The sequence below is a fragment of the Zonotrichia leucophrys genome, chromosome 5 (assembly GCF_028769735.1).
Source record: "Zonotrichia leucophrys gambelii isolate GWCS_2022_RI chromosome 5, RI_Zleu_2.0, whole genome shotgun sequence".
NCBI classification, from domain to species: Eukaryota; Metazoa; Chordata; class Aves; order Passeriformes; family Passerellidae; genus Zonotrichia; species Zonotrichia leucophrys.
The window spans coordinates 33,624,245-33,639,157 of NC_088175.1; the positions used below are offsets into that span (position 1 = coordinate 33,624,245).

Below are 14,913 nucleotides of genomic sequence, written 5' to 3' on the forward strand. Positions count from 1 at the left end.
GATTCCTCATGCTTCTCTCTCCATAATGACAGAGCTTGTCTCAGCATACTGGAGCTGTAGATCAAAAGCTCTATACTTATTTAAAGTGTCACAAAAAAGGTTTAATCATTCCAATCTCTCCTCTCTCTTGACAAGAAAACCTGGCTACTATTTGAAGAAGTTTCTTTTGCAGAAAATGAAGGTTGCCAGATAGGAAAAAAACCACTCTGAAATAAATGAGTGCACGGTGGACAGCTGTAAAGGAGGGCAGTAAAGACCGAGATTTTACAAAAAGAGTCCAAGCTCTACCCATGTGCTCTCAGTAGATGGTGTGCTAAGGGAAGCCAGAAGGTGCACAGTGAATTGATTGCACTGCTGCAGGTTAGTACTCCCATTGCACTGTGTCTCTAGCAAGCAATGATACACAATCAGACTAAAAACTTCTACCATTCCACTAGATGACCAATAAACAGAATCCAAAACCAAACTTTCTACCCAAATACACACTACTGAGTAACCACATTGCCACAGCCATTGTCTTCCCTTTTCTCTCACAGTGCTTTATGTTAGTTCAGACATGACTGCATCCAGACAGTTACTAATTAGTACTGTCAAGTATAAGTGTCCCAGTTAAGGTTCCTAAAGAAGCTAACAACAAAATATACTTTAAATGAAGACTTTCCAGAAGAAGAGTGATTGCCTGGATATCTCACACAAAAATATCTAATCAGACATGCACTTTTCTTCTTAACACAGTTAAGAAGTTAAACCAGAATGCCAGCTGGAAGTGGAGCACTAACTATGACAAAAACTGGACTCCCAAACCAAACATTTCACCTATAAAAGAGGTCAAAAAGAATCTACAATACTATTTTCCAAAATGAATGAAAATTGCATACAAGACACTGGAAGTAAGACTTGCAGCTTCAATACAGTGGCAGTTGGCTGGCAGGTCGTCTCTTCGAGACAAGAGGCTGTTGGAAGAACTTAGATTTGGCAGTTCTTGCCAAGACAGTGTCAATAAATCAACCAAAAATGGCAGGAGGCAAGTATGATGGATACTCATGTATCTCATGCACTCATGAGGAGACCCTTGCAAGATGCCCATCTGAGAAACCCCAACTTTTGGTCCAGAACTTACCTTAAACAAAAGGATTTTAAAGTGATAAATAAAGCCAAATAACATCACTCTCAATCTTGTAAGCTTTTCCTAAGTGATTAATCATCTTTAGCAGGCAAGAGCCTGCTTCCAACAAAACAAGGTGGTCCATTAGGGCCAGTAAAACAGTGCCAACAGTTCTCATATTTTCTGTCTGGATGCTCATGGTGTCTCAAAAGAAATTGAACAGATGAAGCACTAGAACAAGACTTCAGGCCTGTGAGGTTAAGCCCATCTTGTTATAGAGACACAAAAAAGACCTTCCTAGCCTGTGAGAATGGCACAACTGAGTGCATCCATGCCAGCACAAACCCTCCTACAGGGAAGGAGAAAGGATAAAACAGAACAGGGAAAAGTTGGAGACATGAAAATAGTGTTATCTCCAAGCTCCTTCTTATCTATATTCTGTCAGGCAGCCCTCACTCAAAAATAGACAGAGGAGTCAGCCACAGTCACACCTGTAGCCTTAGCTTGAAAGCCTTTTTTGAACTGCAGTGAAGGGTTTGACTCAGGCTTTAAGAGCTGGTACACTGTCCTATATCTGCTTTTCAGTCTGACAGATGAAACAAACCTGTACTTCTGTATTTGCTCCCATAGTTACTTCAGACAAAAAGGGACATAGATGGCCAAAATTCACCTCCAGAAACACCTCCACATTCTTATTATGGTGACAAATTCAGAATTACAAATGAAATAACAGAGATCGCACTATCTAAGGAGTCCTAGAAGCATAACCCACAGGCTTCAACATGAGAGAGCTGTTCTAGACTAAAGGAAATCTATAGAAGAGACCACATCAAAATTCTTGAAAAAGTCAAAATTGTTTAGCTTTAAAAATCTCAATTTACTATGTGATGCAAACATGAGATACTCAAATAAGAACTTGAAATTAGAAAGTTCAACATGTATAATTTGTCTATAAAGAATCTATTTTTACCAGTTATGCTGGAAGACTAAAATTATGTCATTCTTCATTCAGAGATTCTTATTCCATAACTCAGGAAGTCTTTTCATTTTAGTTTAGGATTCTACTAAAGCTAACCTTAAAACCCACTCATATCAATCTATCTGGCAATAACCTAATATTACAATCTGTATATATATTACAAACTGTATTAAATGCTTTTATGTAGACATGACTAAGTTTACAGTTGACAGCTGCATTCAATAAGCAGTAAGATGACAACAGTGACAGGTTAAACACAGGGAGCACATATAGAGAAAGAACATCTTAGACTGAAAAACACAGGTATAGTGTGTCTCCCTCCTCTACTGTCCATAAAAGCTGGTGTAAAAGAAGGATATTACTAACACCTATAAAAAACACTACTTCAGATTCTTATACCAACACTACTTCTATTGTCATCACAAACTAAATGTATTTATGAATGAATTCACCCTTGACTGAGACGCAGGAGAGGCTTTAACTTTAAATTTAGAGGCCATAAACACACAAACAGTACATAGGCCCAGTTCTTCCCTTACTAGGCCATTAGGTAAAGAAAACTGAAAAAAAAGACAAAATGAATTTTTGAAGAGAAAAAATCTCTGAATCCCAAAAAATATGAAAGCAGAGGAAGCTTGTCTCCCAAGCATCCTGTACAAGCACAGGATTCACTCCTTGCCCAGTGCTCTATGCACAGTAAAAGGCACTGGTGTTTAATGTCCCTTACACCCTTCTCCTTATCTCTAAGAAACAAAAAGAGATTATTTATCCATTATATTAGCCACATTAGAAAGATAAAGCACCAAGGCAATTTTCTGGCTTTTATGGAAAAAAAAGTTCCCTGTATTTCAGGAGAAAAGCATGAGCTGCAGACAGCCAGACACAGCGGCAACACCACCCTTCCCCATATCAAATCTGGAGACACAGGGAAGTCAGGGCATCGGAACCACAGCAAGAAAAATCATCCATGAAGTAATACATGACTGCACAGGTGAACAAGCAAGCAAGGAGGGATACAGGAGCCAAAGGAGAAGCAAGAACTCTGTAAGACATTTAATTGTGAAGTCTCAGCAGAAGAAATCAACTGAGTCACGAGGAGTTCCAGCTCTAAGGACCCCTGCATAGCAGCGCTCTCTAATCAGCCAAGAGAAATAATGAAGCAGAGAAGTAAAAAGGCAGCAGGTCTTGAATGCACAGACCAGAATTTGATATGAAATATTCAACCAACAAAGTCAGGCACTGCACTTTAAGGAATGAACACTTTTTGCTCAGTATGAAATGAAAGACAACCTCGGTACGGCTGATTGAATTGCTTCCCTGACTGGGTGCTCTTACTGTGTGAACATTATCTGCAGGGGAACACACTTCTCTACAGGCATTTGCCTGGCTCTGTGAACAAAGAACATACCATCTTTTACTTCTCTAGCAGAACAAGCTGCCCCAGACAAATAAAATGGAATAATGGAAATAGTAAGGTCTACGCTTGCAACACACCCACTTCCCAAAAAAAGGCCCAGCAGCCATCGTATTTCTGCTCTTCCAGACCACAAGGATGCTTGAGAAAATGCAGAAGAGTCACTGCCTAATAGTTTATCTGCCCTCATTTACATTTTACACAAACAAAGCCACAATGAGAGGGAAAGACATTCTCTGACCCTGTACTTCGGAATATTCAATTGCTGGAGCATGAAATGACAGCTTCACAGAACAACTTTCAAGGAAAAAAAATAGTCTACTACCACTCGAAAGTCTGAAAGGGATTAATATCTTGCTTTTGGGAATAGCTAGTGCGACTAGTGTCCTTCAGAAAGGGACTTTATCCTGAAACAAAGGACATGGAGCTTTAATAACATGTCATCTCAAGTATGTGCCACTGCAGCAAGTGAATGTGCAAATTAAAATAGTAGGGAAGTTGACAGCATCCTTTGCTGGCAGCTGCAACATAACAATCCAGATTTTTTGAGGAGTTCACAGCTCCCATCAAACACACCACCCTACTATACTACAGTACAACCACAGACTACTTCTACAACCCTGCTCAGAATTATCCTTTGTTTTAATTGCAGTATACACAAATGGGGGAAAATTCAGTGAAATACTTAGGGCTACTCAGGAATTATCCCATATTTAAAAAGAAATTACTGAAGACAGGCTAGAAAAGTTATAGTCTCTTTGCTGCTAGGATGGATTTTAATCTAAATTCCTGTGCTTTTGGTCTATATGCCATGTAAGGAATACATTACTATACTCTTCCATTTATTAAAAATTTGCAATAAATATTTTGCTGGAATTACACTGCATATCACCAGAAGTCCAAAAGCAGATGCTGGAGAACAAATTTTAAAAGTTCGTCAGCAGAACCACTCAGAACACGGGACATGTCTGTGTGTCTCCTATAGCCTTAGACCAAAGAACTAAGTCTTGCAAAGCCTCTTAGTGACTCTTGTTCTGTCTCAAGGTTTGACAACTCAAGTAAAACTCTTGGCTCCCCATCTGTTCTACTGGAGAAAAAGAATCTTATTTTCTTTATTTAACCAGTCTTCTAAATGTGGTTGAGATACCTAATGTGTTGAAGGTAGCCCTACAACATACTTAATTTTCATAATAGAAATGACTAGACCTATTTCTAGCAATCAATGCTCTAATTATTGATTGAATTACTTAATCTGTTCCTACAAGAAGCCTAAGGTGTCTTCAACTGATAAACAATATGGTTTATTTCCAAGTAGGAAACCAGAAAGCAGACCTGTGCTGACAACAGTGGCAAGCAAGAGGGCTAGGCAGCACACACACTCACTCAAAATCTTCAAATTCCAGATCATTTCCCTCCACAGATGGGCTTGAGTTCTCTGAAGTGGAAGCAGAGGAGGAGGAAGAGCGGAGACGGTTTTGCTGATATCGCATAGAGCGTTGTCGAATACTGTCCCTCCGGGAAAGATACTGGATCATCCTCTGGGCATAATATGCAGCAGGAGACAACCTGAGCAAGAAAAGATACACAAATACTCATTACATAAATTTAGAATGACAGCCAGCCCTATTTTTCCTTTTGAACTCCAAGTGCAAGGCCAGTAACAGCCTATCACAAGGCTGATTGTTTGTATTTTATCTGTAAGATGGATTAAATACAGAAAGCAAGGAAAAGTAATTTTCCCTTTATATGCTACAATCCCACATGATCCCCTTTGCAAACAGAAGCACCACACAGTACCTACAGACAAAAAGCTCATCCACAGAAGAGAGAAATTTGCTTCTCAGTACTCTCTGGAGCTCACTGATTCATTTATTACCAGTTCACTCTAGTAAGCTCAGCAAGCATCCCTTAAAAGAACCAAGCCCAGTCTCAATGTGAACTTTGCCTGCAATGCCAAACAGCAGCACTGTTCAGATAAACTCCGAAGGAAAGTGCTGTTGTCTTGATGGTAGTTAGGGAGTACCACAGAATATCAATCAGGAGAAAAAAGTTTCATATCTTTAACTACTTTGTAATCTAAATGGTAGGGATTTTATATAGCAGCAATTTTATCAGATCCACTAGGTATATGCTAAGTGGAGCTTTAAAAGCCTTGCATCCCACCTGAAAGGAAACCTTTCCTCTGTTATTAACTCTTAATTCTCTCTCATGCATAACCTAGCATTTGTTTGCATCAGCCATGACACACCAGCATTACTCTCTTGAGAGTGAACACATACTCTCTTTTCCCACCCTGTGTATATCCACAGCTCCTCACACATGTTTTCTGTGACACACTTACTCAGTGTTAAAATCCAGACACTTCAGATGCTTGATTTACCATTTAATTAGCCTTATTTGGTTAGACTTGAATTCTAATTTGGGGGGAGGACAAGTTTAGGAGACAGATTACAGGTTCAGAGGTGTTAAAACTTAAGCCAAAAAACATCAAAAGGGTAAGAGGAATAACATACTCAGCTTGATTCCTCCTGAATCTTTTATGCAGTTTAATGAGATAAACCTGCTCATGCCTACATAAAGAAGAAGGCTTTGCTGGACAAACACATCACTTCTCTCTACTCCCCATAAGACTTAATAGGCCAAATACAAAAAAGCAAGGCATTACAGATGCACATTAATAAATGCGCTGGTCTCTTCTCTGGGCTTTTCCATAAGCCAACGCCTTTGTGCATGCCTAAAAAAAAACTACACCAAAATATGTACAGAGAAAAAAAAAAAAGAAACACAGGAACAGGGCAAACACTGGCAAACACGAACAGTGGTCACAGCAGTCCAGCAGTGTAACCACTGAAACTTTTATTTTCCCTAGTATCACACCAAGGGAAAATTTTACAGAAGAATATGAAGAATGAGTTTAGCAGTCTTCTAAAATTCTGCAGGACACCAGAAGAAAAAACATGGTGATATCTGTTAGAAGAAAGAGTAGGCAATAAAGAGTGGCCATAACCGATGACAAGATGTCACATTCAGCTTCCTAACAGCACACGGTGTGTGCACTGAATAGACTGTGAAAAAGATCTCAAAGACAACACAAGAAGCTTAAGTCTTATACACAGAGAGAAAGGTGTAAGGAATAAAATACTTTCTAGCTGCTTAGATTTTTTTTTCTAGACATATATCCAACAAACACTGTGATGCTTTATACATACATATATATATATGGAGTCTAGGAGCATATGCAATTCTTATTGAGTATTTCTATTTAAAAAAACGATTATTGTAGGTGTTCTTTGATGACAGCCTAATTTAATTCTTCTGCAGATTATTTTCTGAGCCCAGTACATATGGAAACTGTGGAGAATGACAGAACAGCCAAGCTGACCTTAGTGAAGTTCAGTAAGGCCACTGAAAAATACTGCTGCAGTCTACATCAAAATATTCATTCTAAATCTGAGGGAACTTCAAAAAATATTCTCCCCGCCTCACTGCTGACCTAGGTTATTCAAACAGCACCATTACAGACAGTAAACGCAGAAACAAAACTAACACATACACATGCTGTCAAAAATAAATTTTTCAGATCATGTAGTTTATGTACTCTTTAAAAAAAGACACCATTGGAAACAGTGTGGTCTTAAGGAGGTATACATATTTAATGTATATTTAAAACACAAACACACACAGACACATACAGATGTTTATTAATAGATACAGATGTGTTTATTTCACCTTTCACTTCTCCACCTTGTTATTTAGCTTCTTAAAGAGATTACATTTGGAACTTATGATGCTACCAAAAAACCCTTCAAAATGCAGTAACACTTCTTTTAATCACTTTTCAAATTTCCAACTAGTTAAAGGGACAGTTAAAAATATCCTACTAGCCCAGCAAACCAGTAAGGTTTATGGAGGAAGACTCTAATCCTATCCCACTCAAACTTCTAGCTGGTACTGATCACGCCTCCATGAATCGCATTCTCTGAAAAGGACAGTGACATTTACCAGAACAAATTAACCTTCTTAGAAGAGTTTCAAAACTGGACTTTTCTTCCAAAGCTCTTTATAAACTCCAGCTACTACAGTTTCTACCATAACCTAAAACCACTTGAACTGTCACATGAAGAGCACTGCATCAGTTCTAAAATGGCTTCAAGTAGAAAAATATCTTTGACCATACCTCTTATGCTAGGAAATGATTCAGGCATTGATCCATTTTCTTACATTTTATTCTTACAAATACTTACATTTTCTTACATCACAGTAGACATTTATAAAAGGGAAAAACAAAATTCAGACACCTAGGCAGGCCCTCCTTTTCTTTTTTAAAAGGTAGCTCCCAGAGAGCTAGAACAAGATCTTAAAATCTCTGCTCTGTCAATCTGCCTGCTTTGGACAAGGCATTCCAGAAACAATGAATGGTGCACTTCCAGCAATAAAGCAGCTTTTGGCATTCAAAAATAAACCTGAATGTAATAAGAGCTTTAAATCAACATTTGTAGAATATAATTCTCCTCCTTCCAGGTAAATCAATCCCTTTCCCTGCCATTTAACCAACTGCCATTTAGAAGCTTTTACATTTATCAGCATTTCTCATAGGCAGTTGCCAAGACCTTCAGCAGTCACCTAGGTTGGTTTGCCAAGGATCTTATACACAAGCCACATACTCCACCTTACTTTCACTTCACTACAGTTTTGTTTACATCATTCCTAAGCCTTTGAATTAACTTCACAAGGCAACTTTCTTCACAATAAATGGAAAAAAAGCCAAATATAAAATTTCACCTCTACAAGGCTTTACCTACAGAGACAGTTAGCAAGGAGTTATTTACCAACACAATTATACCATCTGGCCAGTTTGCAACCTTTTATTTCAGAACTTGTACTTAAGAGTATTATCTGTATAAAAATGCACATTTTTGGGTTAATGACGAAGAAAACAACCCCCTCCCCCACCCCAAACCTCAGAAAACAACAAACATCCTTCAGCAACTCAAGATTTAATTTTCAGTGGCATTCCTGTACTCTTCTTTATGATAAATCCTAGTAGCCTTCAATTCACCCAACTATGCAAGAAGTTCCCCAAAAGGCTAAATCAGATACAGTTTACACTTACTGCATTTCCTCATTCATAGCTTTCCTAAACCCATCTAAAGATCTGTCATGATTTATTCTTTGAAAGTTTCCAAAGCCACTTGCTGTTCACGATTCTATCATTTCTTCTGACAGAGTCTTTGGGTCACATTATCCCATCTGTTGCTTTCTTAATAGACTAAATAGAAACTGCAAAGATCATTTCTTTCCATTTTTGATAACTGCCACATTTGCTTTTTCTAGTCCTCTGAAACACTCCCACCTCTTTTGAAGATTAAGCAGCACTACAGGTGTTTCTATGCCTAATGTCAATGATTCATGACTTTTCAAAAATAATTGTCAGTATTTTGTTCTTAGTTAAGTATACATAACCTTCTGGCTATGCTCTCTCTTGTACAGATACATTTATGCAATTCATGCTTCTAAGCACGTTGTCTGCTCACACTACCTCCTAATTCCCTTTACTGCATTCAAGACTATTTGTTTTTTAATTCATTTTTCTTCAAAAGAGATTTTTAATATATTGATATAGCTCATTTACTGTTGGACCTGCTTGCCACCTAGTGTTCTCCACCCCAAACGATTTCATGAATTCTTATGTGTTTACTTCAACAGTAATTCCTTCCTGTTTTCCTCACTTCTCCCCAGACTTAACAGCATCTGCTCACTTGTTTTGCTCTTTCCCCACGGCAGATCATTAAGAAGGAGATAAGCCCAATTGCCAGAGGTTTCAGTGACTTATACTGGAGTTATGCTTTTGCATGTAAAATTTAAATGCATTTAGACTGCATTGAGATCTTACCTGGCTGGATCTGGGTAGATTGGATGTTCCCGGGATCCTGCTCCATCATAGCGAGATAATGAAATGAGGGAAGACTCCAGCAACCTCCTAGAAAGGCAAAACAAATTACAACATCAAAGACCATTCAGGAAGATCCTTCCTATATATGACCTACTTTCTGAAACCTCTTAAGACTATTTCTATCACTAGTGCAGAGAATTCTGCAACATACTGAACCACTCGCTGATGGCATGCGTGTTTTTGGTATTCAAAGTTTTATATTCTCACTGCACAGGAGAAAGAACACCTCAGGTAAGGAAAAAGAGTGCTCCCATAGCCATGTCCAAGTTCCAAGAGAAAGATGTAGATGTCACTTCTCTGGAGACAACCCACCCCAATATATTAGGTCCATAAACACTACCACTGCACTGGCCATCTGTCAAATTCTTACCTACTCAGAGGTGGCTACACATGGAATGGGTCAGGGAGCAGGGGACAAAGAACACACATGTTAACATGTGGACTTTAAGGGCACCACTGCTGTCTATCCATACTAAGATCTTGAATCTTAGTCTCAGGCTCTAAAAGAGAGGTTTTCTACAAAACTGCAAAAATTTAAAATGTTCTTTTCCTCTGTACTGTAATCAGCCACAGGGAGAGATAACAAATATTCACTCAATAAATAAATGCATGCAAATGCAGCCAGACAGCCTGAATATACGAGAAGTGAGACTGAATCATGAAGGCAGCAGAATCAGAAGTATACAGCAGGAATATGTCCCCCACCCTGGCTTCTACATGCACCTCTGTCTAGCTTCTGTCATAACCCAGAGGACAGCACTGTTTCAAGACTGACTCATGGCCTGTTGCAGCCATTAGATTAACACAAGAGAGATGATTTGGGACAGGTACAGAAAGTGGAAAAAACAACTCTCACGTTTATAAGATTGCTGAGTTCCCTTTCAAGTCTTTCTACCTCAGAACTCCTGCTAAATTTTGTTTTCTAGTCTGTAACTTAATGAAAGCTGTTGTGGTTTGAAAATCAAAGAGGTCCAACACCACATCTGTTCTACTCACTCACACACACAGCTGCTGAGAAAGATTTGAATCCTTAGCCCCACACTCATAATAATCCATTAGCCTTTGCAGTGCAGGACAGCAAGTATTAACACAGGAAGAAGGACCAGATAAAATCCACACCCAACCTCCCATTTCTAGCCACATAAAGACAGCAGAATTCCAAATGACATATCTTTTTTCCTAGCAGCAGCCTACCCATCAGTATCTTAAGAAAAATATTTACTGTGTTCCAGCAATTAAAAGAAAAATACTTCAATTTACATTATAGATCAAGAACACAGGAAACAGCAAGAGATTGCTTCAGTCTCCCAGTTGGAAAGGTGAGTGTCAGCTTGAGAAACTTGCTGCAAAGCACTGAGACTATGCATAAGGCAAGAAATCCTGTCCTTTCTAGCACAAAGTTGTTTGGCACCATTTGTCTTATTCAAGAACAGTTACTGAATCCCTCAAACTTTGAGTTTGATTAATTCCCCTGGTTCCTAAGTTATTGAGTCAAAAGCTCTAATATTCAATACTGCCAGATATTATGAATCCTGTGGTTACCCAAAAAGTCCTTATACTTTAATTCTGTCTTACCAAACCCTTCCTTCTGCTCCAAGTACATATGTGCAAAAAGAGCCAATCCAGAATGAACAGTGTTACAGCTTTATGAGATATACCTAAGTCCTACACCTGGGAGGTATACAGGTATACCTATTAGTTGCATCACACATAAACTGCTTTAATTCCTTCTAGGGGAAAAATAGACAGATTAAAATTAGCAGAAGGGATATTCTACCTACTCAAGCAGCTAGTCCCTTCTAAACCACTGGCTCTGAGACTAGGTTACTGCCACTACAATATCAACATGCTTTTGAGAAATCTGCTTTTCTAAGCTGCTCCAAACCCAGCATTTTGCAAGCAACTTGGATATGTCAAGGCTGGAACATCCTGCCTGATCACTGGACTTAGCCAAGGAGAAAGAGCTTCCAGAGCATGCAGATTCTGACAGGGTCACAACTTGAAACAGAAACAGCAGCTTCCTCTTAATGTGAGCAATGCCTTTGGTGTTCTGATAATATGTACACACAAATAATCATCAAACTCACCCCTGTTCTTGATGGCTACACACTACATACCCCATCTCCTTTCTATCTGCCCACTAAGTGACACAGTAAAATCAAAGCCACAAGGGAAGATGACTAGTACATGCTGCACAGCCTAGCAAACACTTTTAGAAAGAAGTTTCCTGGTATTCTCCCCCCATAATTGTCTTCTCACCTTTAAAAAAACTGGCAACTACCTAAGATGAACATTGACTTTGAGGGATCACCTTCAGAAAGCATCCAGCAGCTATGCTGAAAGAAATCAAAACCCATACTAAACAGAGGACACCACAAGGGTGCAGGGGCAGGGCACACATCACTGTAACCTGGTGTGGGTCTGCCAGGAGACCCTCTGCTTGGCTTGGGAACAGCACTTTCAGGAATCTATAATTCTCACCACCACACTGCAACAGATCCTAGAAATATATATCTGAAGAGTCTTGCTATAGCAGTTACTTGGGACCTCAGATGAGAATGGGTACAGGTTATCTTAGCAACCAACAGTTCCCTGAGCCCAGGATGGCCAAGTGTCCAGGTAAAGAGACTTCCTCCAGGCTTCAACAGCCCTGTGACATTCCCTGAACAGGCTGCAACTCCATCCCTGCAGCAACAAAAGCTGCTTCACCAGAAGGGCTCCCGTGGAAGCCTCCCAGTAGTTACTGGGTTGTAAGGAGCAGGATTACAAACACTCCAATAAATACATCCCCCAGAACCCTTTCTAAGCTTGCACTGTGCAAGTTGAATGGTCTCAGTTAAGATGGCCGTTCCAGTAGAGCCTTCCAAGGCTGACAAAAACAAATCCAGCTCCTGCACTACCTCACACTGAGGCACACAGGCCACATACTAGGGCCACATTCAGATCATATGCACAAAAATAATTAATTCAGTTAACAGTAACTGCTAAAAGCCAGAGCTGATTTTAAGTCTGATTGGTAGTTAATTATCCTACAACCGTGCCCTCTCAGATCACAGAGCAATGAACAGAGAAATTTAGATACACATAAAGGGCAAAACATCCAAACCAAGGCAACAAGCAAGCTCATGAGATCCAGACAGACCATCTCTGCTTTATGCTCCACAGAATAACAATACCTGTACTGAGGCAGAGTACTAAGCACACATAAAATCCATTTTTAACTAACTCATTCTAGACTTAGCCCTTGAGTCCCAAAGTTACAAATCCAAATGCATTTAGTACTGTCAAATGGGTTCAATAATAGATAATCTGCTATAATAATCAAAGTGTCTCATCTGTGTCACTGGTAATGTAACCTACTGTCCCTCAGGAAGGTGCAGATAAAGATTTTTAAAGTAAGTCATGCTGCATTCTGCCAAGTCTTTGGTGTTACACTCATAGCTTCTGGCACCCGAAATCCCAAAAGAGACACAGACTATTTATTTTCAGTAAAGCCAAAGTGTAAGGTAGTCCAATAGTCCAATTCACTACCACAGTAAATGTAAAGTTGGGAGCAATTCTGCTAATTCTGCATAGATGAAGAGAGGTAGCTCTGTTGCTGTAAACTGTTAGCCACTAAACATTTAAGTTTCCAACAGAGAAGCATTAAAAGAGAGAACAGAAATGCATATTGCTTGCATCGCCTTTTGAAACATCTCAGCAGATCATGCTTGACTCCTGAATCCTTTCTGCAGCTTACAGCAACCTCCTCCTCTCCCACATCCCCCATTTCTGCTATCCAGATATGTAACAGGCTAACACTAGGTTCTATGGAAGCAATTGCTCCACTATCTCTGTCTAGACAATATGAAATTGTCACAAATGACATATAAAGTACAATTAGCAGAGAAACTGCAATTTCTACTCTCTTCCCCCGCTTACCAGGGAAAAAAAAATCGCCCATTATCAACCTCCAGGTTGTCAGTCAATCCTGCAAATGATGAAAATTAACTCTGCTCACCCTAGGAGATGCTTCTGTTCCAGCTTGCTAAATTAGAAGGAGGGGGATTGTAGTTCTTGTTGGGTTTATTTTTTTTATTAACACTACTACAAGATACAAATTGCCTCTGTTCAGCAGCATTGAAATCTCAACTCTCTGATTAAGATCAGGCTCCTTTTCTGTCAGACATCAACAACTCTGGAACTGCTGCTCTACACTTGCTCTGTTAACTCAGGTCTGCAGCAATCACTAGCAAGGGGTAAAGGAAGCAGACCTCAAGTCACAGGACACCTATAGGCAAGGGAAAGAGAAGGAATTCACAGATACAAGACATTATAAGCAGAAAAGGGATCATTTTCAGGAATGAAGCTGAATGCCAGAAGCATGAAGCAATCTCCTCGTAGCACATCAGCCACTGGACCATACCCCCATTCTCCCCACGGGGATGAGCATCTCCACCAAAGCCTTTTGGGACAGAGGGGCTTTGAGAAGATACTTAACAGCAGCAAATTCCACTTTTCAGTAATAGTTTCTAAGGAAATGCAGCCCTACACCACATCTCAGATTTGCTGTCACAGCACGAGCGTTACTGAGTAACGCTACTCCAAGAAACACGGAGGGAAGGGTTTCTTCCCAAAAAGGGAGGTGTTAACAAACAGCACTGAGGTTGTTTCCTTAGAATCAAAGGGGTGTTCAGTCAGCTGCCATCCTCCTAAGCTGCTCTACACCAACAACCAGGGCAAACCAGTAAAATGAAGCACTCTAAGGACACCAATCACACCTACCCCTCCCCTACTCCCAGTCTTCAGATACGAGCATGGCTTTAAAAAGAAAATTCCTAGTTATCCTTTGAAGGAAAAGTATATTGATGACTCTTGGCAGCCTCTGATTTTCCTCCCCTGGCTTTATGTCTTCCCTGAAAAGAATTTTATATTGCATACTGCCCATTTGGAGGTGAAAATTATCACACTACATATTACATTCCTTTTTCAGTCCTCCAGCTTACAGTCAGTTCTCAGTTCCCCTGAGTACTCATCCCTGTGAATGTGCTCCTGTGGTTTCTCATAAGAAGGTAAAGAATAGCAACAGTTTAAAACTAGATTCCCTGCAATCATCTTCCTCTTAGAGGCAACGCGTAACCTAAAGATGGTAAGAAAGCTAAAGCATGAAAACAGCTGAATGTTCTTCAGTGTCCAATAACACCAATACCCTCCCTCAAACCTTGAGCTCAATTAACTGTTAATAAACCAAATTCATTCCTGGAGATCAATTATAGCCTTGATAGAGAGCTAGAAAACTATTTTAAATAAAAATCTCAAACAATCAAATGCACTGGCTTGGATATATTTTCTGTCCCTTTTCTCAGAGGAATAGGAAAAAAATATTTCAGACATCTGTACTGTGTTTCCTACTTTCAAAAAGCGAATGAAAATCATGTAAACAGAAACCATCAAGCATTTTGTTCCATAGCTTCATTTTTCAT

The 14,913-nt window shown here is 39.5% G+C and overlaps 1 protein-coding gene across 2 annotated transcripts in view; it reads right to left on the reverse strand.

The window, feature by feature from the left end:
* The window catches only part of AMBRA1 (autophagy and beclin 1 regulator 1), a 125,984-nt gene that overhangs the window by 83,957 nt on the left and 27,114 nt on the right, over positions 1-14,913 (reverse strand). For both annotated transcript variants that reach the window (XM_064714473.1, XM_064714474.1), the window contains exons 8-9: positions 9,392-9,478; positions 4,882-5,064 (exon numbers count right to left, since the gene is read on the reverse strand). In XM_064714473.1, coding sequence (XP_064570543.1) covers positions 4,882-5,064; positions 9,392-9,478 — 270 coding nt within the window. The remainder of the gene's footprint in view (positions 1-4,881; positions 5,065-9,391; positions 9,479-14,913) is intronic.